The 21618-nt window shown below is 51.8% G+C and overlaps 1 protein-coding gene across 1 annotated transcript in view; it reads right to left on the reverse strand.

The window, feature by feature from the left end:
- Positions 1 to 3422: 3422 nt before the first annotated feature.
- LOC134008894 (nucleosome-remodeling factor subunit BPTF-like) overlaps positions 3423 to 21618 on the reverse strand; it is a 31594-nt gene continuing 13398 nt past the window's right edge. Inside the window, exons 10-32 of the mRNA XM_062448480.1 lie at positions 21369 to 21498; positions 20441 to 20576; positions 19910 to 20212; positions 17912 to 19727; positions 16918 to 17042; positions 16432 to 16560; positions 15987 to 16137; positions 15651 to 15690; positions 15305 to 15539; positions 14915 to 15070; positions 12356 to 12598; positions 11957 to 12183; positions 11315 to 11537; positions 10802 to 11205; positions 10340 to 10501; positions 9594 to 9676; positions 8456 to 8681; positions 7932 to 8260; positions 7319 to 7492; positions 6827 to 7019; positions 6224 to 6308; positions 4859 to 5045; positions 3423 to 4308 (exon numbers count right to left, since the gene is read on the reverse strand). Coding sequence (XP_062304464.1) covers positions 4302 to 4308; positions 4859 to 5045; positions 6224 to 6308; positions 6827 to 7019; positions 7319 to 7492; positions 7932 to 8260; positions 8456 to 8681; positions 9594 to 9676; positions 10340 to 10501; positions 10802 to 11205; positions 11315 to 11537; positions 11957 to 12183; positions 12356 to 12598; positions 14915 to 15070; positions 15305 to 15539; positions 15651 to 15690; positions 15987 to 16137; positions 16432 to 16560; positions 16918 to 17042; positions 17912 to 19727; positions 19910 to 20212; positions 20441 to 20576; positions 21369 to 21498 — 5764 coding nt within the window. The 3' untranslated portion in view covers positions 3423 to 4301. The remainder of the gene's footprint in view (positions 4309 to 4858; positions 5046 to 6223; positions 6309 to 6826; positions 7020 to 7318; positions 7493 to 7931; positions 8261 to 8455; positions 8682 to 9593; positions 9677 to 10339; positions 10502 to 10801; positions 11206 to 11314; positions 11538 to 11956; positions 12184 to 12355; positions 12599 to 14914; positions 15071 to 15304; positions 15540 to 15650; positions 15691 to 15986; positions 16138 to 16431; positions 16561 to 16917; positions 17043 to 17911; positions 19728 to 19909; positions 20213 to 20440; positions 20577 to 21368; positions 21499 to 21618) is intronic.

The raw sequence follows: 21618 nt of genomic DNA on the forward strand, positions 1-21618 counted from the left end.
GCAAGCGAAAGAGGGAGAGAGAAAGTGGATGGGTGGATAAGGAGGACTTTAAGGGCGGACCCTTGTCATAACATCTATGAGACCGCCTTCTAAAAGGAGAAAGATTTGCACTGCTTGCTCAAATCTGGTTCTATGCTACATCAATGACCTAATAAAAATGCTAATGTTTTGTACTCAATGGTTGTTAAGAGTCGTTTGTAGGGCTATTCAAGTCCTTTGCAGGCTGTCAAAGCAGGGTTCAATAAAAGTCATACAGACATTATGTCAAGTTCAGCCTTTTACAGGCGTCTGCAATCAATGTCAGCGATAGAATGAGCACTCATTCTGCTCAATAACGCCGGGGGTCTTAATAGCACGGGCTCCGTCTGGACTCGCGGAAAACGATTTCGGAACGGCGTTTTCTCGGAAGTCCGTCCCGTTCCCATGGCTGGTAAGTTGTGACTATCTGGGATCGGAGCTGGAGGAAACAGAAGCTGGCTGCTCTCATCTGAGCTCCCTTCGCTGCGGGAGGACATTCCTCACGGGGGAGAGAGAGGGATAAAGATGGGGGAGGGGGGTGGAAACAACTTGTCCGAGTTCCTTCCTGTGTGACAAGAGTTCCAGCCCCCCAAGCCATAGAAATAAGGAGGGGGGGGGGGGGAGAGAGAGAGAGAGAGGGGAAGGAGATACAGAGAGATAGAGGGGAGAGGGATTGGGATCAGTGTGGGACTTGTGGTCGGCTGTGGTACGTTTGGTGTCCAAGCAAGCTGCTGGTTTCATTTAGGGGTTGAAGGGAAAAGGGAGGAGGGGGCGTTAGGTATTGTGGGGATGGTCACTGATAAAGGAGGGTTTATTGTTTATGTCATACACTCTTCATTTGGATACAATATGTGTCTTCTGCTGTGTGTGTGTTACGCTTCAGTCTGTGTGACAGCCTCCAACTGAGATTTGAGGGGTTAATATTCTCAAGTAAGCATCCCCACCATCTGGGGTCAAACCAGATGACCAGTCCCATAAGGGTCATTATTCATAAGATCTTGGTACTCATTATCTTATTATTATTGTCATTTGATGTATACAAAATAGTATGTCATCATTGTAGCTGAATAAATGTTTAATCATTTATTAAAGAGATGATAGTCAGATATCTTGATTGAATAAGGCGTGTAGCAAACAACAAATTAACTACAGCCGTAAAGTAGTCTTTACTTGCTGGTCATAACATATATATATATATATATATATATATATATATAAACTTCTGATTTAGAAGAAAAAAACAAAACAAAGACAATGGCACTTTGGACAATCGATGTCAAAAACATTACTTTATTATCTAGGATGAAATGTCCTATCAAGTACAAAAAAGGATCTCTTAAGAGTTGCCACAATCTGTTAAAAACATAGATAGTATTTTTCCCCAGTTATAGTTCCTCAAACATTACTCAAAAAATTTAAGGTTTCATCGATATGAATAAATAATACAGATAATGTGATGAAAATTAGGTGTGTCAGACTGGTTGGATTCATTTGAAGAAAGAAAAAAATATCTTCATAAGAGTCAGCAATCCCCTGCCCTGTTTAAAATCAATATGCACACAATATGCAGCACTTTCGATATAAAGGGCAAATTTCACCTAAATGTAAAGTTCACTTCGATAAAAGATAAGAGATCAGTTAAGAGAACGTACAGGTAGACTTAGTTGCTGGTTAAAATGGTGAAAAATGTAACTTCTAATGCTCTACAAATCTCTATTTTTTTCATATATCAACAGCCATAATATACAATATGGAATACAGATAGTGGATGACACATACTGTTCCTTCAAACACAATAAGGGATGTCTCAAACAGGTATCTGTTACCTTATCTCCCAACATAGTCCACCCAAAGAAACTAAGGATTTCTAGACTTTTATTCCCTCTTTATCTGTCTTGAAGACATAAGTACCGGCGATACGTCAATAATTGTTTTCGTTTTTTATCCCATCCTCCAAACAGTAATGCTTTAATTATCACAGATTAGAAAAATGTTCCAAATATGATAAAAATGTCCTTATAAAATCTTCATACAAACCCCCAATGGTATAAAGATTCCCCCCGTCCGAGATTTACTGACAGATTTACTACCATAGACCACAACATACTTTACTCAGAACAGTTCAAAACAGTAATTACCGATTAATTGACATCATGCATTTGAGAGTGGAGGGGGTGGAGCATGAAAGAGATAAGGGACAGTCGACCTGTTCGACCAATCACAAGGCGAGAAGGGGGAAGGGGTGTGTCTAAGGTGTGAAGGGGTCGGTACACTTAGGTTAAAAAGGCCCTTTACAGTCCTCACCATCCAAGTCCATCCTGAAGAAAGAAAATTATCTTGGTTCCATCAGATGAACATCCAAATCTAATGTTAAGGTTCTGAAAAACAGCTTTTCATCCCAAAGATCATTTGACATTTCATATACATCAATGTTCCCATTTGACGAAAAAACCCCAGCAAAAAAACAAAACAAAAGAAAAGATTGTAAATTAAACAGGTAAGCTTAAGATACAAGATTTCTGCGAAACGTGAGATGTTACGTCGAGATGAATCATTGACGTTCTAAGGGCGGTTCTGGGGTCATGACACGTTCTGTTACCTGACTCCACCAGGTGGGTCCTCACTAATCTAAGATCAGTTTCTTCCAAAACACAGGCTGACCCACCGGTGTGTGTGTGTGTGCCATTGAAAACCTGCACAGGAGGAATCACAAGGTGAGTAAGCTGACACAGCTGGAAAGTGTCAGTACGAAATTAAGAGTTCACCCCGAAGGGTAGGAAGAAAGAGCTGACACTTGCGGATACAAGATACAAAAAATAGAGATTAGCTACAGACTGAAAACAACTCTTGAGAGTCTAACTGCTGCCTTGTTTTGTACTGCAATCGAACAACCAGTCGTCGCATTGACTCCAGAGTTCCTCATTCCCTCCCTCTGTGTCCGTTAGGAAAGGTGAAGAACCTAACGCTGAAGAAAAAAAACCCACATCGAAGACGGGGTGGGGGGGGGGGCCGTAGCATCTTCCACACACCCTGAAGACTGGGGCCGTCCAATCGTAATCCCCCTCCACTGACGTTGGAGCGAAAATCCGTCCGGTTTCATAAGTGCGCCGTTCGGTCTAAAGCAGTTGCCGGTGTGAGGTTGGTTTTGACAGGGATGTGAGGGTCCACTCTCCAGCTCTGGGTCAGAGGGTGTGAGTGGACAGGTTCAGCCACACAGCGTCACCGAGGGGGAGGGAGGGGGGGGGGGGGGAGGAGCCACGCTGGCAGACATTTTGACAGTTAGCTTTACAGAGTGGTGGTGGTGAGGGGGGGGTGGGGGAGGGGTAGCTGTGTATTCTAAGAGGCTGTAGACTGCAGTTTGTTGTTATGAGACCTATAAAATGCAAAGAGAGGAAACAGTTGGATAACTTTGTTGTCGTTTTTTTATTAAAAGCTTGACATATGACAAAAATATGCACTAGGGAATACAAAAACAAAAAAGAAACACTTATTGGATGCCAGTGGGGTCAGACATTTTGAGCAGAGACAAGCAGCCATGTTGGTGTGTTGGCCTGGCATTGTACGATACAACGTTGGCCCAACAGGATATATACAGTGAGAACATAAAATGTTGGGCTGCCCAGCTCACCAGATTTGAACTGAAGCTACACAGGACTTTTCCTCTGAGCTATATTGACATTTCCTACCATTATTTCCTTTTTAACATAATAGTCCTTCACAAAAGGATATCATATGCACAATAAAATAATAATATTACATTTGGATAGATCTGATAAAAGAGAAACTAATATATGTTGCAAGCTTTTTAAAATGGTCAGAGGAGGTAAAATATGTTATTTGTGGTCAGTAAATCTTCAGTTGATAACTTATCTGCATAAGGAACTTGGTGAAATATAACATCTAATGTATTTGCAAAATTATATAAAGGGTCGTGAATCAACCTTTTCAAAACGTGATACTGTGCCTTGCACCCGAATGAATTATAAACAATGTCTTTAGTGAGATACTGGTGTACAGAAAAAATATATTTATTTTCCCTTGATTGCTTTTTGTAACCAACATGGCTGCCATCATCAAATGTGAGAAATGTTTTTTTTTGAAGAACCTGTCATTCTAAAATACAAAAAAGAAAAGAAAATTCACACCTACAGTGTGTCTTAATATATGCAACTTTCTTACAAATGGTTTTAACGCTGTTTTAAAGAAATAAAAACAGCAAGGTCCAGGATTGACTAATTTAGTTTTTTGAGTGACCCCTGCACCCAGCTGTCAGACTTATGACATCACAATCTGCAAGAGAGGGAGAGAAAGAATGGATGGTGTAAATACATGCAGGTGAAGCACATGACCGTAGGCAAACAGGAAATGACATCACACAGGGGCACAATGAAAAGGTCTTTACAGGAGGCATACTAAGGGGCAGGGAGAGGAACCTGAATGCAAGGGTGCAGCAGTCGACCAGAGCTAATTAAAGGAAAGCGACCACGCAGACGGCCACAGGCAGGTCCGAGAGGAGAGGCTGGTGGCACCCCAAAGGGAAGGGTGCCCACAGCGGGGGGGACAGGGAGATCAATCAGACCAAACGAAAAGCACAAACTCAGCAAACCAAGGGTCCAAGTAGAAGCACAGAACTGTAACTAGAGATCTCGCCACAGTCGGTGAAAGACGTAGCCCAGTGTTTTTTTTTTATTAATTTTTTTTTATGGAATTATGAAATGCGATGAGGGAATTTGAAGGGGCGGGGAGGCGGGGGAGGGATTAATGGAGGAGGGCAAGTAGAATGGATGGATGAGAGAAAACGTGCGATGAGAGACGGAAGGCTGGAGATGGAGAGTCCTACCTGCTGGCTTTGAAACCTTTGAGCTTCTGGACGAAGAAGTTCTCCAGGACCTCCGCACACTGGTAGAAGGACGAGTCGCTGGGGTTGTAGTAGCGGCAGTTGTCGAAGATTTTGGTCATGTCCGCCACAAACTCGGTCAGCTTGATGTAGTAGCGCTTCTGTAACCTCTCCTCCATGGTGGAGAGATCTGCGGCAGGGGCAACCAGAAGAACGGCGCAATTAGGACTTGAAACGGGGCCCTTTCATGTGTGTAGAAGTTTGAATCTTTGTCATTTTTTTTTCTTTTCTTTACTGTCTCTGACTTAGCTCCAACTATCTACATAGTTTCTCTAGAGTAATTGCAGTTTGCGGCATGCGTCCGAAGGACAGATGAGGCGGACGCATCTTAAAAGTGCAGTACATCATATCAAAAGTGACAGCATAAAACTCAACAGTGTTCGCCAACTTCCAACCCGACCGAGCCTTCCAAACAAATGACAAAGACACAGCCATGGTTAGATATGTGCTGGGTTCTTTTCTGGAGGCTTTCGTCACAGCAGTAAAAGAAACCGCAGAGGGCCCTGAGAGTCCAGTCAAGGTTTCGAGATGTTCACGCTCGCTAGCAGGGTGGGTGGGGGGGGGGGAGGGGTGAGATGGGGGGGGGCTAACAGCAGCCCTCATATCCTCAACGCTGGTTTCCCCCTGCCCCGCTCCCTGGGGCTCTGTATTTAAAATAAACATATCCGATTCTTAACCTCCCTCACCCCCGCCCGGCCGGCCTGAGCTTGTGCCCATATCAAAGACACCCTTCTTCTCAGCCATCAGATTTAATCTTAAAAAAAAAAAAAAACCCAAAGCCTGTGCCGGCCAGAACCTTTTTTTTTACTCTTTCGTCTTATTTTTTTTATTTTTTTTTGCAAGATGATGAAAAAGGGTGCTTTTCTCACGTGGGACCGCTTTCCAGGACGGAGCACAGGGGCTACTGTGGAGCAGGTCTCGGGGCCGTTTCCATGAGCCTCATTAACGGTTTGTTTGTGTGGAAGTTCAAAAAGGCCTGTTGACGCAAGTCGCCATTTACATGGCCGGTTTGATCTGAGTTGGAGGGCTCCCCCTCCCCAGAGCCGGGTTACTGGATGATGGAGGACGGAGCGTGTTTGTGTTTTTTAATAGTAACAACTCGGGTGTTCGTTTGCGGTGACCGCCGGATTTACGAAAAACAACATCCCCACTCAAAAGCAAGGTGGACGGATGGATGATGTGTGTGTGTGTGTGTGTGTGTGAGGCGGGGGGAAGGCGTGCGTGCTTGAAAGCCTTAAGAAAAAACCTCTTTCCGAAGCAAAAAAAAAAAACCTGAACTTGTGCGAGGATCTCCGTTCCCCAACTCACCCATGGGTTCCTTGATGACTCTGTAGTAGTCGGGGGCGTCGTTGGAGTCCACGGGCTCCAGGAAAGGCCACGCCATTTTGTGTGCCTGAACGAGACCGGCGAGGAGAAGAGAGAGCAGAGCGTGAGAAAGGAAGAGAAAGGGAGAGGAGAAGCAGAGAGTGCACGCATGAGAGAGAAGAAGAAATGGAGAGAGATAAAAAGACAAACAAACAGCTGGACAGTGGCATTGGAAGCAGGTGGGTCAACACAGATGTGTTCTGTCTCCCCCCCCACCCCCCCCGCACACGTGACCCCGATGGAGTCACGTGTGCCATGCGCACACACAGTGGATGGGGAGGAGAGGAGTGGAGGAGAAAGCGGGGGGGGGGGGGGGGAGGAGGAGCCAGGCAGCTGTCCAAGTAGCACCCAGGGGGGAAGCAGAACAGATCAGATAAGAGAGGGAGAGAGAGAGACAGGGAGGAACAGAGGAGGGCTTTGTTCGAAGCAGTCACGGCGACGGAACGAAAAAGGGGCGAGGAGAGCGAGGAGAAGAGTCTGGAGGAAAAGGAAGGGGAAAGGAGAGGGAGCGACGGGCGGGCGCGTGGGGGGGGGTTTAGGCGTCACCTGTAGGGAGCGCAGGATCCTCCGCAAGCCCTCCAAGTCCTTGTCTGTGAGCGGCGTGAGCACCGTCATGGCGTCCTCCGTGGACTGGCACTGCGGGCACACGTACTGGTCGATGTGGTTGGCCTCGCTCTGCAGGATGCCCACGCAGCGGCCGTGGTACCAGTTCTGGCAGCGGTCGCAGCCGATGTAGAACCTGGGCAGGGGGGGTGGTGGTGGGGTGGCGGGGAGGGGAGTGTTAGGGCTCGGGTCTGGTTGTTTGGCGTTTTGTGTATCTCACCTGGGGGTTAACCCTTAAGGGGTGACGGGTTAAGTCAAGGGTTGGATTTCGTTATTCCAGTTGTTTAGATCTGTGGGCCTTGGACAAGAGGATTTCTTTCTCTCTCTCTCTCTCTCACGCACAAACCCTTCCCGCTACATCACACACACACACTCCTCCCTCTCCATCACACACACCCCCCTCCCTCCCTCTCCCACACACACACACACACTCACTGGGACTCGTCGTAGGGCGTCCGGCAGATGCAGTACAGCTCCTCCGTGTTGCCCTCCTGGGCGTGCTTGCACTCGCTGCAGATGTAGTCGTCCATCTTCTTGGCCTCCTTCTCAGTGACGCCCACACACTCGCCGTGGTACCAGTTGGTGCAGAGGTCGCAGCCGATGTAGAACCTAAGGGGAGGAGCCGGGAGGGGGAGCGTTAAACATCACGTCTGTCTCTGAGGCCACCAACGCTAAAGATAGAGGGCTTTTTGGAGAACCGGACCGATGTGCCGAGCAATGAATCAGTCGCTTGAGGGTATTTCAAATATTTCTGTGACTATTCGTGGACCTCCTCCAAGCCTGTGTTCTCTGTTAATGAGTAGTTTGGGGAGTCGGCTGGGTCCGTAAAGTATTCAGTGGTCCTCGTTCGTGAATGTCTTAATAACCCAGTATAAAGTGCTCCACATTTTCCAGGCTGAAGTCATAAATCCCGCATCAACCAGGTGGCACAGACCGACGGGAGGAGATGAACTGGTCATCATCCTGCCTGCGGCGCTGCCATGTGAGTGCGTGTGTGAATGGGTGTGTGAGTGTGTGTGTGAATGTGTGAGGCAGTGGGGGGTCGTACTTGGTCTCGTCGTACGGCGTCTTGCAGACGCAGTACAGCTTGGTGTCCTTCCTGTTGTCCCGTGAGGTAGTGGTGGAGATCATCTTCTTCTTCTTGGCCTTGGAGCCCGGCCCGGCGGAGAGGGAGGAGGGGGGGCCGCCCGCTGCCGCCGCCTCCCCCCTCTCCTCCTCCCGCTTGCGCTTGTGCGCCGAGGCGGGCGAGCTCAGGTGGGGGGCGGGGTGCGGCGGGGCGTGGTGGGCGTGCGCGGCCTGGTGGGCGGCCTGGTGGGCGGCGGCCTGGGCCCTCTCCTTCTCCTTCCGCAGCTTCAGCAGGTCTCGCTTTAGCTCCTCCTACAAGGGCCGGGGAGGACGGGAGGGGTGAGATGGGACATGGGAGATGGGCGAGGGGGGGCGGGCGCCCTCGCGTGAAAAGAACCGAATCTATTCCGCATCTGTCATCCTCACTCGCAGAACATGAGTATTGTGTGTGTGCATACGTGTCTGTCCGTGTGTGTGTGTGTCCGTGTGTGTGTTTTGCCCGCCAACCTGAGCCTCTAGCTGCAGCTCCTTGTCCAGCAGGGCTCTCTTCTTGAGGATCTCGGCCTTCAGGCTCTCCTTGTGGCGGTAGAGCAGCGACGACAGCTTGGAGGCGTTCTGCTTGGAGCGCTTCTGCTCCACCACCTCCTCCTTCTTCCGCCGCTTGGCCGCCTGCTTCTCGTCCTTGTCGATCTTGTCCAGGAGGAACTTCATCACCTGGTTGCACACGATCATCCTGGAGGGGGGAGGAGGGGAGCGAGGGGAGGAGGTGGACAGGGGGAGGAGGAGAGGAGCCGGGAGGAGAGAGGGAGGAGGACAGAGAAGGTGGATGAAGAGAGAGGAGCGTGGGAGGAGGAGAGAGGATAATGACAGATCAGTTTGAATGGTCGCTTTTCTGAAGACACAGACCATCTTGAATCCCGGTGTTTGTTCTGAAGGAACCCCGTATTTCAATATTCCATGACCCTAGATCTGCATTGGCTGCCCTGTATGACCGGACACATGGGGCAAACACAGCGTAGCCAATCGGTGGCAGAGTAACGGGGGAGGTCACATGTCTTGACAGGTGGGTTTGTCCCGTCTTTAATGCTGTGTGTCCTCGGTGGAGTGTGTGTGTGTGTGGTGGGGGGAAAATGTATAGATAGAGAGGTTGTGGGAAGTCACTGGGGAGTCACCCGCGGACACACACAGGGAAGGTCAAGGGTCAACTCCCGTTCCCAGACAGCACCCGTACTAATGTGACCCCCTCTGCAGACAGAGATGGGAGGAAGGGGAGACTGCAGGAGCGAGAGAGGGAGAGAGAGAGAGCGAGCAGGGAGGAGTCAGTCTGAGAGACAGCGCTGAGGTCACAGTCCCTAGGCCCGGCCTGTGAGGACACACAGCGTCTGTGGCGGGGCGAGCCCTTCCCATGACCCGCGCTGGTTAAACATGACCCCTGGGTTCACCCGGAGAGGATGACACCTCACACACACACTGTCACACAGATACTCCCTCTGTGTTTCTCACACACTCCGTCTCACGCACACACACACTCCCACTCAGTCTCCCTCTCCCACACACACACACACTCCCTCTCTCTGACATACACACACACACCCTCGCTCACCCCCCCCCGCCCCCCACCCAGGGCACCAGACAGTGTTCTGACCTCTGGTTCTCCTCCCTCTCCGCTGGAGACATGGTCTTCTTCTGCTTCAGGTGCTCGATCACGGCATTGTGCTTCATCACCACCTGCCGCAACGGGAGAGGGCAAAGGGGTCAGGGGTCAAACGTGGGCCACGCGCAAGCCTGACGCATCGGGACGGCCTGAATGGAACGCCGTCAAGGCCTCAACGTTTTGGCAGACTACACATCTGAGGTATACTGTCTCGCGTTGCGTCATCTCTTTAAAATGGCAGATGTACATGCGGAATTACAGAGTAACATGTACTGCGAAGAGTCTCACACCACACACACACAGCCCACACACACACACACACAGCCCACACACACACACACACGCACAGTATAGCGCTCAAACAGACAGAAAGGAGGGATGGATGGCTGCTTGCAAAATAAACCCAGCTGTGACGGTGGGTCTGTTTCAGGACTGTTTATGCGCTAATGTCAGGGAGACAAGGGGCCCTACAGGTCTACTGTTACACTACCACAGGCGAGCTGGCCTCACACATCCATCAATCAAATGTAGACGTACACCCTCTTCCCTTTGTCCTGTACACAGACGCAAACCATACGTGGAAACACACTCCTGACTCGGTCATGGAAAAACACACACCCAACATATAATCCTAGGTGGACATCCATCCACCCACACACACACACCCTACCCACCTACTAACCCACCCCCACAGGACACAGGCAGGGCGAGGGGGGTCGGTGGAGGTGGCGGTGTACCTGTTTCTGGATGATGTCGCTCTGGCTGGCGGCGGCCAGCGCCTGCTCCCTGCGGGCCTCGGCCGCCTGCTTCTTCTTCTGCTGCTGCTGCTCCCGGAGCTGCTGGATCCTCTGCAGCTGCTCCTGGACGCTGGCCGTCTGGATGGTCACCACGTTGCCCATCTGGGACGGGGGGGGAGAGACGGGCGGGGGGGGTTCACAAGGTCAGTGTCGTTTCGATTCGAGGTCAAACGGAGGGTTGTTTGCCACGTGTGACGGGTAAATAGGTGGAATTCGTTGGCCCTGCCCCTCTTGAAAATCTCTCAGGTTCTATTCATTATCTCTGATAAACAATCCATACCTATAATAAATACTGTTAAATCTCAACCTACATGAGGTACTATATGCATCACCAATATATATATATAAAGTTTAGACAGCTTGTGGTGGACGGAAGTGTGCGTGTGCGTGTGTCGTCCTCACCTGTCCTCCCTGAGCTCCGGCAGCGCCCCCTGGCTGCTGGATCTGGATGGGCAGCTGCAGCTTGATCTGCTGGGGCAGAGCCCCGCCGCCGGGCCCCGGCTGGAGCTGGGCCAGGACCTGCACCTGCTGCTGCAGCCCCGGCATGCTGAGGAGCTGGGGGGACTGCTGCAGCTGGAGCTGGCCCCCTCCCCGGGCCTGGCTCTTCACCTGGAGGGGCGTGGGCGACTGGATGGGCATGTGGGCCTGGGTCTGCGGGGGAAGCTGGCCCTGGGGGGTGGCCGAGGGTGGGGTGCTGGTGGCCAGAGGGGCGGCGGCGCCGGCCTGGACGGGGGCGGCCGCCTGCTGGGCGGGCTGGGCGGGGGTCTTGGTGGTGGAGGGGTGGGGCTGGGCGGGCACGGCCGTGGCTGGAAACAGGGTTGAGGATAAGGGGGTCAAACGTCTGTGTAAAGCATGTCTGGGAATTTCACCGTGATGAGTGAATCCCTTTCTGTGTGTGTGTGTGTGTGTGCCTACCTGTGGTGGCGGCGGGCGCGGCCGGCATGGGCGTGAAGAGGAAACGCTGGACCTGTCCGTTGGGCAGCGCGGCCTGCATGAGCTGCTGGCCGGGGCCGGGGATGACGGCCACGCCCTGGGGGATGACCTGCAGCTGGCCCGTGGTCTGGCCCTGGCCCTGCACCATCACCGTCAGGCCCTGCTGGGGCCCCGCCGGGCGCTCCACCGACGCACTCTGCTGCTTCTGGGACGGAAGGAGGGGGGGAGGGAGAGAGAGAGAGGGAGGGAAGGGGGGTGGAATAGGGAGGGAGAGGGCGAGGGGAAAGAGGTTGGCGCATGAGAAGAGAGGGAGGAGGGAGGGGGTAAAGGAGGTTAGTGGGGTGCTTCTTGACACACTGGGGATTCACCTAGAGCGTACTGATTATCAGGTGAACTGGACTGCGTTTTTCAAACAAAACGCATTTAATGTGTGTTGAAGACCTATGGGCATTCATATAGCATTGTGGGGTTTGTAGAGTTCATGAAATCTCTCTGAGAGTTTGAACAGATGGACCCTTCTGTCATCCCCATCTAGTAGCAATGGGGACAGACATTCTGAGTGAATCATACGATGGCTACTGCTCTGTTGTGGCAGGTGGTGTGAGGAGGGCTGGTCTAGTGTACCTGTGCCCCCTGGGTGAGCTGTGTGAGCTGGGCCAGGGTGAGCTTGACCTGGCCCTGGGCTTGTGCCCGCGGCCCCTGGGGCGTCTGGGCGGTGGCAGGCTGTCCCGGGGTCACGGGGCTGCCCACCCTCTGCCCGGCGATGGTGGTGACGGGGCTGGCGCCCGAGATGGCGGTGGAGACGGGCTGGCCGCGGATGATCTGGGTCACCACCTGCTGGCCCGCTTGACCTGTGGACGAAGGAGGTGACTGTGTGTTAGTAAACACACACACACACCAACCAGAGCTTGTAGGGACCCCACCACCCACCATTTTATTGTAAATCTAAATCAGAATCTTTTACAATATAACAAGTACTGTATCGTAGTCGAACCATAACACACTACAGGGACCGCCACCCACCTTGCTGCATCACCAGAGGGGTGCGGAGGATGGTCTTCCCCAGGGCCCCTGCCTGCTGGATGGGGGTGCGGATCACCGTCATCCCTGGACGGATCTGGCCCCCGGTGGTGAGCACCTGCTGCGGGGAGCCGGGGGCGCCGGGCCGGATGTTGAGGGTGGTGGTGCGCGGCTGGAACGGGCTGAAAGTGGCCGCCCCTGCTGTGCTGGAGGGGATGATGCCAACCACCTTCTGCTGGATCACACCTGGACGGGCCACAGGAGGACAACGAAGGTCCCGAAGATGTATTTCTCATAGTCATTTACATTTTAGTCATTTAGCAGACGCTCTTATCAAGAGCGACTTACAGTAAGTACAGGGACATTCCCCCGAGGCAAGTAGGGTGAAGTGCCTTGCCCAAGGACACGTCATTGGCCTGGTGGGAAATCGAACCGGCAACCTTCTGATTACTAGACAGATTCCCTAACCGCTCAGCCACCTGACTCCCTAGCCACCTGACTCCCTAGTCCCCTCATAGTCTCCCACATTCAAATACTGATGGATAATGTAAGGAAAAGGGCCCGGTATTCCTTGTGAAAAAGGTTCAAAACCAGGTTACTTTGAGACTGCGAGATCTGCAACACAGAAGTGCCTTGGTATGCTCTTTAGAAAAGCAACCAAGGCAGAAATGCTGATATTTGCAGTGAAAACACAGCCAGCTTGACAGAGTTGCCCATAGCATGAATGATCCGTTCTACAAAGCTCATATATTGATACAACTCAATACATTGCTTTTGGGCTTCCCTCTACTACCGTTTTCAAAGCCTTTGATGCTAACCATGGTAAATATTAGCAGAGCAAGTAAATAAAAAAAACGTTCAAAAAGGGGTCACTAAAAGCAATGTTGGTTTGACTCCATTGCATTTGACCCACCCCATCCCACCTCTCATAAATTATGTATGGATATAACTTCTTTCAAACGTTTTCACTTTAAGTTTGACAACGCGTCCGTTTCAGTTTTGTTAGTTTGGCTCGGGCTCACTTGGAAGGGCGGTGAAAACACAACGCTCTTCCTTCAAGATCTGAAGTTGTTGTATGTTTCCCCTCCTCCTTTTTCAGTGGTTTTGCCCTACTTTTTAACCCCCCCCCCCTCTCTCTGCCTTCCCTCTCTCCCCCTACGACCGCTGACGATCAGGTAAACCGATACATCAAGGGTTCCCCCTCTTCAAACAGGGAGGCCAGGCCTAACCCTGTTTGAACCACAGCGCTGTAGTTCTGGACCAACATCAAACACCCACTTCTTTGCGAGTAGCTGTTTGGAGAGTTTGTGAGTTAGCGACATCATTTTTTTGGGGGGGGAGAGAGAACTGTTTTTTGTGTGTTTTGTTTTTTTTTAAGACGAGGGGAAAGTAGAAGAAGGAAAAAAAGTTTCTCTCTATCCATAGCGTGTTACCTGTCTGGGGAACCAGACCTCAGGATAAAGTTGTTTTCCTGACTGACTTCCGTAGCGCCGTCCAAAACAAACACGTGAGTGAAACTGTCACACTGGATAAACACACAGGCCATTAATATCCTCTCTCTTGCTCCCTCTCTCCCTGAGAAACACGAGTGTCACACTAAACAAGCTCTCTGTTTGTTTGTGGAGTCATTTAGCTTATCCCCCAAATGCTAACTTATTGTGTGTGTGTGTGTGTGTGTCGAAGTGTGCGTACTGAGGTTTTACGGTGCAAGGACAAAAGCCTCCACACTTTTGCATGGATAATTGAAAATTGGAATAATTGGAAAAGTGCGGCCAAGTTTAGATGGAACTCTGACCTGCGACAAGGCGCGACCTAACCAAGGTCAGTTATGGCTAGCTCAACGCACAGCCAAAACATGACATAGACTTCCCTTTAATGATGTTGTGAACTCTCCATCCTCCAAACACTTCAGTACTCATACAGGGACAGGTCATATCCAATACCGACCGTAGCTTCATCCAGCTGGCCAATATTGACTTTAGAAATATGTAAGCGGCCTACGTCTACTTCAAAAGCCGTCTGGCCCGGCCTCAGACTACACAAGCCCAACCCCAGCATCACCAAAACATCTCTATTGGGTTCATTACGACAGGCACAGCCAGACGTAATGTGTGCCACTCCGACACTGGGCGGGTGACTCACGGGCTGAGGCGACGGTAGGGGGAACGGCAACGTAGCTTGGCAGCTAGCGACGGCTGCTTAGCGCGTGCGAGGGAGGTGACGGCGTCTGATGTGGCGCGTGTGGTCAGTGGCTGGGAATGGACGGTACTTATTGTATTGGCGGGTGGGTGAGACGCAGACATCACATCATTACAGTAGCCGGGTCAGAGCATGAACACTACCCATTCCTCCTTCCATCCCTATAATACATGACCTATAGTGGATCTGAAAACATGACAGCTACGGGTCATATATTTAACCCAGACAGACCCGTGACTGCCCTAATAAAGGAGTTGAAGAAGAACCACCAGAAAGGGAACACCCCCCCCCCCCCCCTCATTGGTCCGGTGCTTGACTGGGACCGCTATAGCGTTCTCCCGGGTGCGGGTGGGCGGGGCCTACCTCCTTGCGTGGTTGGCACGTTGACGGTGACAAACTTGCTGTTGGCGGGCAGTGGCAGCTTGGCGTGCAGGACCTTGCCACCCATGGACGTGCCTGTGATCTGGAAGGTCTGTCCGCCCGACGTGGCCACGGTTGTCACGGTGCCCGCCGCGCCTGCTGGGGAAACACGCAAGTGAAGTCCGACCAATCAAAAAACAGGGGCGGGGTTTCCTTCCCAAAGCGCACAGCTGGGTGAGGGTGAAAGAAGTTTCTGATGCTCAGGAGCAGAAATTGGAAAAATGAAACACCACAATGTAATTACGCCAAAGAAATGTTCCGTTATTTCGAGTTATTTCAAGGGCGTAATTGCCTTTTAAAAAGCTAATCTGAGAGCTTTGGTGTTCGACGTACCTTGACTGGGCTGACCCTGCTTGACCCAGGTGGCGAACGTCTGATGGAAGTTCTTATTCTGCTGGAACGTGACAGGGGTGCCACCCATCTTGGTGGCCAGTACCACTTTGGTGCCGGGGGTGACCTGGCCAGACAGGGAGCCCACAATGACTTTTGGGGCGGCAGCTGGTGTGACCGGGGTCCCCGTGGGTGTGACGGTGGTCGTGGCCACTCCCTGTTTCTGCTCCAGACGCTTCTGGAACGAGACGCGGCGTGAATCCCACGAGAGAACACACGAAACAACCCCTTTGCTTCCGGGAATATGGAGGAATAACGAAATCAAAAGTGAATTGGAGTTCAAACTCACCTTGGCCTGCTCTGCTGCCTGGGCTTTCTCCTTCTCCACCCTGTAAGGACGCACAGAGGAAGACATTAAACATCCCGTTGAACTTCTCAAAGAGCTGGACCACCAACTAAAAACCGTAGCTTGACCCCAAAACATTCTGCACACTAAATCAAGCAATTTAAAACGACAGAAATGTGCCCTGAATTATTAAGACATTAAAACATGACACTGGGTTCACCATCCACTCCATCTGACCACACAGTAAAAATGCCCACTGAGATAAACCTTTACAACCTCTACGGAACACACCCTATCCACCAGGAACGGTGACCCCCCCCTGACCCCTTGCCCTCTGACCTCTCGGAGAAGGCGCGGATCTCCCACAGGTCCAGTTCCTCCTCGGCTACCCAGGTCTCGATCACCACCGGCCCCGTCTGCTTGGTGGGCTCGGGCTTCTTGGGCCTCAGGGCGCTGGAGCGCAGGCCTTTCCTCTGGGGCGTGTGGGTTTCTGTGTGTGTGAGAGAGAGAGAGAGAGAGAGAGAGAGAGAGAGAGAGAGAGGTAGAGAGAGAGAGAGAGGTAGAGAGAGAGAGAGAGAGAGAGAGAGGTAGAGTGTGTGTTTGAGAAAGGGAGGTAGTGTAGTGTGTGTGTGTTTGAGAGAGTAAAAGGTAGGGAGGTAGTGTGTATGGGGTGGGATAGGAAGGAAGAACAGGTTAATACACAGTTAAGTCAGTCAGATGGGTGAAGGTATAAGGAGAGGGTCGGGGTTGTTCAGACCCAGCCGTCCCGGAAGTGTCCCCTCACCTTTAGGTGTGTCGGGGACTCCGAGGGGACAGATGATCTTCCGGATGCAGTATTCGGAGCGGATCCCGTACGGGCCCACGTCACGGCGCTTGATGATCTCCGTGGTGGTGATCTCCGTGTCGGACGTCTCTGTAGCAATGAGTGGGGATAGGGCTGGGTTGGTATGGGATGAGGAGGGAGATTCCAAGAACATGGAACAATGTACTCCCAGACAAGAAACGGTTCATACTAACGGGACAATGTTAGAATATTTCCCAGTTGACAGTTACAGGAGGGTAAACCGTGTCAGAAACTGCTATATTATTTACAGCTATTATCACAAAGTTTCAACATGAGGGAGACTAATACTGACTTTGAACCACTTCAGAGAATATGTAACCCCACAGAGAATATTCCTGTCAACCACAGGAAGAACACCCAAATGCAATAGGGTACATTAGAGTTGGTGTGTAAGTATAAGGTTGAGGTATGGTGGGGTCGGTCTACCTGTCCGCGTGGTGCCCACAGCGGCGGATGGCTTGACGGCCATGTCGTCCCACCTGAGACAGGCCCAGAGCAGCCTCAGCATCAGGCTCACGCCCGCCAGCGACTTCACCGTCTGAAGCCGGTACCTGAGGGGAGGGGCAAGAGGAGGGGCAGAGCCAACGGTTAGCACATATTTTCGGATTTGTTTGTTATGTGGGGTCACGTGTACTGCCACAAGCTATGCAGTGGAGGGAGGGAGCCAAGGGCGGTCACACACCAAGTTCAGAGTCAGGACGACTACAGAAAGCATTTTACAGAAAGCATTTGATTATTTCTGTCCACGGTCTTTGTAATTACTCCATGTGCTTCCGTGGCTGCCTTTCTCTACGAGCGGCCATTTCAAAATGACCAAACGTTGAGCTAACGTTTCTAGGGAAACGCAACAGGAGAGACCAGAGGAGGGGGAAGGGGGGGGGGGGGAGAGAGAAAGATATTCCTTTTTCCATCGTCCAACCACAGGAGGAGAAAACATCCTTGGGGCGGTTATTGCGTAACGCCGAACATCCTGACACCCAAAAAACCACTGGGTGATTCACGTCTGCTGGTCTATAAAACTGTAGCGGTCCGGTCAGAACAGAACCCAGAGGTCTCTGCTGGGGCACACAGCCAGGGAAGAGAACCGGGCCAAACCCACTAACGACAAACAGAGAAGAGTGCAGAGCTAACAACTAACATGTCAACAGGACGGGGTGTGTTTGCGAAGATTCATGAGTTACTATGTCGATGCGTAGGGGAGCTAGCGGCATAAAACTTCTCAAGATCGGTGTGAGAAAGTTCAAAGCATGAACGCCGTTAACACTGGGCGTTTTCGAAATGTAGCGATCAACTAATCTTTATTATTTACACCATGCCGGGTCTAAATTAAACTGGGCTGTATCAAAACAAGGACAAACTCCAGATCCCCCCCCAAAAACCGTCGGTTTCCCACCCCCGTGTGTGGGGAGTGTGTGCCTACCTCCAAGTGATGCCAAACGTAGGCCTGGGTGAAGGGTAGGGCCAGATGTCCTGCGCTGGCTTGGCGTTGTAGTTGAAGATGGCCACCTCGCGGATACCGCCGCGCCTCGCCAGCACCTTTAGGTCGTCGTTCGGTAACACGAAGATGCTCTTCCGGCTGCTCTTGGTGACAAACTTGCGATAGGAGGGCAAAGCCGTGTCGGAGCGAGTCTTCTTGGTGCGGGAGAACTTTAGGAGGCGGACGCGACCCTTGGTGGAGGTGGCGGAGATCTCTTGGCTGACCGCCAGCGTGGAACGGGAAGACGTTGAACCGTGAGGCCCCGAGGACGACTTGCTGACGGAGGACGAGAGCGTGGTCTTGTGCTCGTGGGTCACCGTTTCGCTCTGGCTCTCGTCCGACTGGCTGTCGGGCGTGGGCGAGCGCACTTTGGTCACGGTGGTTTTGGTCATGGTGGTGAGGGTGGACACGGCACTCTCCGTGGCAGTCTCGACCGGTTTGGAGGAACGCGAGACCTCCGCGAGATGGGATACGCTGGTGGTGGTCGTGGTGGAGGTGGTGGTGGTAATCTGGGTGATGATGGTCTTGAGCGGATCGACCGCACTGTTGCTGCTGTTCTCCTCCGCAAAGTCGTTGCTCAGGCTGGACTCTTCGGCGGAGGGCACTGGGGAAGGCGCCATTTTGGTGGGCTTGACAGCGGAAGATTGCGTCTCCATGAACTGGGGCGCTGTGCTGTTGTGTTGCTGAGTCGTCAGCCCTGGACCTTCTAGGTTGTTCTCCAGCCTAGCCATCTTCAAAGGTGGCTGGTAGACTTGGTCCGACCCCGTCACCTTGCTTTCCATCTCTACCCTGGGAGCCGGGCCAGGCACCATGTCGCCGTTTAGCAAGGGCTTCTGGGTAATGACCGTCTGACAATCTCCCTCGGGCTTGGATAGGCTGTTCACCTTGGCTTCTGTGCTGTTGGGGAGGGCGTTGGTGGGCTCGCTCGGGACAGAGTTGGTCATGGGTCTGTTCTCCAACACGTCTTTTCCGTTGACCTGGGGAGGACCGGAAGAGGGGGCCTGGGTTGCGACGGCTTCCGAGCCGCTTTGTCCGTTGCCAGGTCTGTCCTGCTGGTCTTTGTGGCCGTTGCTTTCTGCTCCTGCCTGCTCTGGTTTTCCCAGCTGGTTCAGAGCGTGCATCGTAGAGGAATCAGGTTTTAACAAAGCTGCCTCGAGTCCTGATCCCTTGGTGGAGATGGGAATGGAGCCCGTTGATGCAGACGGTGTTGCAATGTTTTGGGTCCCCCCTGAGCTGGACACTTTAGATTCCCCCTCCCCTAGCCTGGCCCCTGTGAGCCCCATAGTCCTTTCCTGGAGGTTCCCTTCCTGTTTATGGGGAGTTGTTTGGTTTTGTGGGGCAGGGTCTTTGGATGGTGCGCCAAGGGGAGTGACTTTTACTTCCATTTGGGCTACAGCGGACATTCCCGAAGGCTTGCTCTCCGGCTTAACAATGTCTGGCGTAACCTGGAACGGGGACGGCGCCTGGGTCTTGAGGGGCGTCTGCGGCAGGGCTTGGGCGCCCTTGGCTGGGGTCGACTTGACCAGGGAGCCCTGATGCCTCTGCTTCTCCTCCAGGGCGTGCTGCTTGACGCGGCGCTCCAGGAGGCCGTCCAGCTTGGAGGCCTTGAACTTCTTGTAGGGGATCCGGGTGTGGAAGCCCAGGCTGACGTCCACCACGTCGTAGTTGAAGGGCCTCAGGGGGCCCTCAGGGGGGCCCTCAGGGGGGCCCTCAGGTGGCTCCTGTTTTACGGTGGCCTCCGCCTCAGAACTGCTGGTCCCTGGGGAGATGACACAACATGGACACTTTAGGTCTTTACCTGGAGATACATTGATTTGACAATTCGTATTATTTTTTACAGGTAGCTAAACTATCTGAAGCCTTATGAGAAGACAAAGCACATCTAAAAGTTGAGAGCTTGTGCTGTTGCAGTGTTGGATTACAAAATGGAAAACTACGAACCTTTTTCTTTATCTTGCCCCGAATCTGTAGGACTCGGGTCCACCTCCATGTGTTCAGCTGCCTCCTGTAATGCAGAGTTTTCAGGCTTTTCCCTTGTAGACTCATCCTTCATCTCTCCTTTCTTCTCCTCCTCTTCTGGCTTGTCCTCCATCTTCTTCTCAGACAAGTCGCTCGCGGAGGGCTCAGGGGTGCCAGTGTCTTCATCCTTCTCCTCCGCGCGAACACTACTTTTCTGGTCTTCGGAGGTGACGCCGGGCCTTATGCTCAAGTCGAGAAGGGTGCATTTCTTGCCGAGTTTGGCATCTGAACACAGGAAGGGAATGTGTCGAGTTATCGTTACTGCTTTCACACGGCCAAAAATTCAGTCTCCAAATATGACCAACAGTCCATGTATTTCCCACTGAGGGGAAAACAAATGCAAGTAAAAACACATTTGTGTGAGAAAGAATGCTTGGCGTGTGAGACACCAAACCACATTTTAGATCCTAAAAACATTTTGGATGCAAAAAAAAATCAAATAAACCTGCTGACCTTCCAGCTCTTTGCGGTAGTTCGGGTTGGTGTTGCCGGGCAGCTTTTGTTGGAAGCGCTGAACGTGGGTCTTACTGATCCAGCTCCAGCCTCCATAGCCGGTCACACGGTACTCCTCGCCCTTCTGCTTCCACACCTTCACACGGGGGGAGGAGAGAGAGAGAGGAAGGAGAGGTTTCAAAAAGGAAGAAAGAGAGAGAGAGAGGAAGGAGAGAGAGAGGAAGGAGAGGTTTCAAAAAGGAAGAAAGAGAGAGAGGAAGGAGAGGTTTCAAAAAGGAAGAAAGAGAGAGAGAGGAAGGAGGTTTCAAAAAGGAAGAAAGAGAGAGAGAGGAAGGAGAGGTTTCAAAAAGGAAGAGAGAGAGGAAGGAGAGGTTTCAAAAAGGAAGAGAGAGAGAGGAAGGAGAGGTTTCAAAAAGGAAGAGAGAGAGAGAGGAAGGAGAGGTTTCAAAAAGGAAGAGAGAGAGAGAGGAAGGAGAGGTTTCAAAAAGGAAGAGAGAGAGAGAGGAAGGAGAGGTTTCAAAAAGGAAGAAAGAGAGAGAACAGAAAGGGAGAGAGAGAAGAAAAAAAGAGGGTTAGAAGATATTCACACTGGTCATTAGCCAGCAGTCCAGCAGGGTGTAAAGTCACACTCTTACTGGAGCTCGAGGTCAAAGACATTGTCCTCTCTCTCTCTCTCTCTCTCTCTCTCTCTCTCTATCTCTCTCTCTCTCTCTCTCTCTCTCTCTCTCTTACTCTCTCTCTCTCATCAAAGACACTTTAACGCTCTGCATTCTGGGGGGCAGGAAGTGGCAATTAAACACGTCCTGGCGATTAGCTTTGATGGCTGACGGCTCGGTCATAAATAGCGCGCGCGGTTACCGCGACTTGAAAGACGAGACGGAAATGAAACGCGCGCGAATGTGTGAAGGGTGGCGCGCGAGCCAGGTACCTGATGTTTGATGGGGAAGGTGTACTTGACCCAGGTGGCCTGCTGCATGGTCTCCTCGTCCTCCAGCTTCTTCTCCCTCTTCTTCACCTTCTCCTTCTCCTCACGCTCCATGGACGTCATGCGGTGAAGCCTGGGGGCATGGAGAGACCAGGTAGGTTGGAGACACACACACACACACACACACACACACCTGTACCACCAACAGCATAATCGAGGCTTTAAGACACAGCCACCCGCCTGAAGAGGGAGG

This window comes from Osmerus eperlanus, chromosome 22 (genome assembly GCF_963692335.1).
Source record: "Osmerus eperlanus chromosome 22, fOsmEpe2.1, whole genome shotgun sequence".
Taxonomy (NCBI): Eukaryota; Metazoa; Chordata; class Actinopteri; order Osmeriformes; family Osmeridae; genus Osmerus; species Osmerus eperlanus.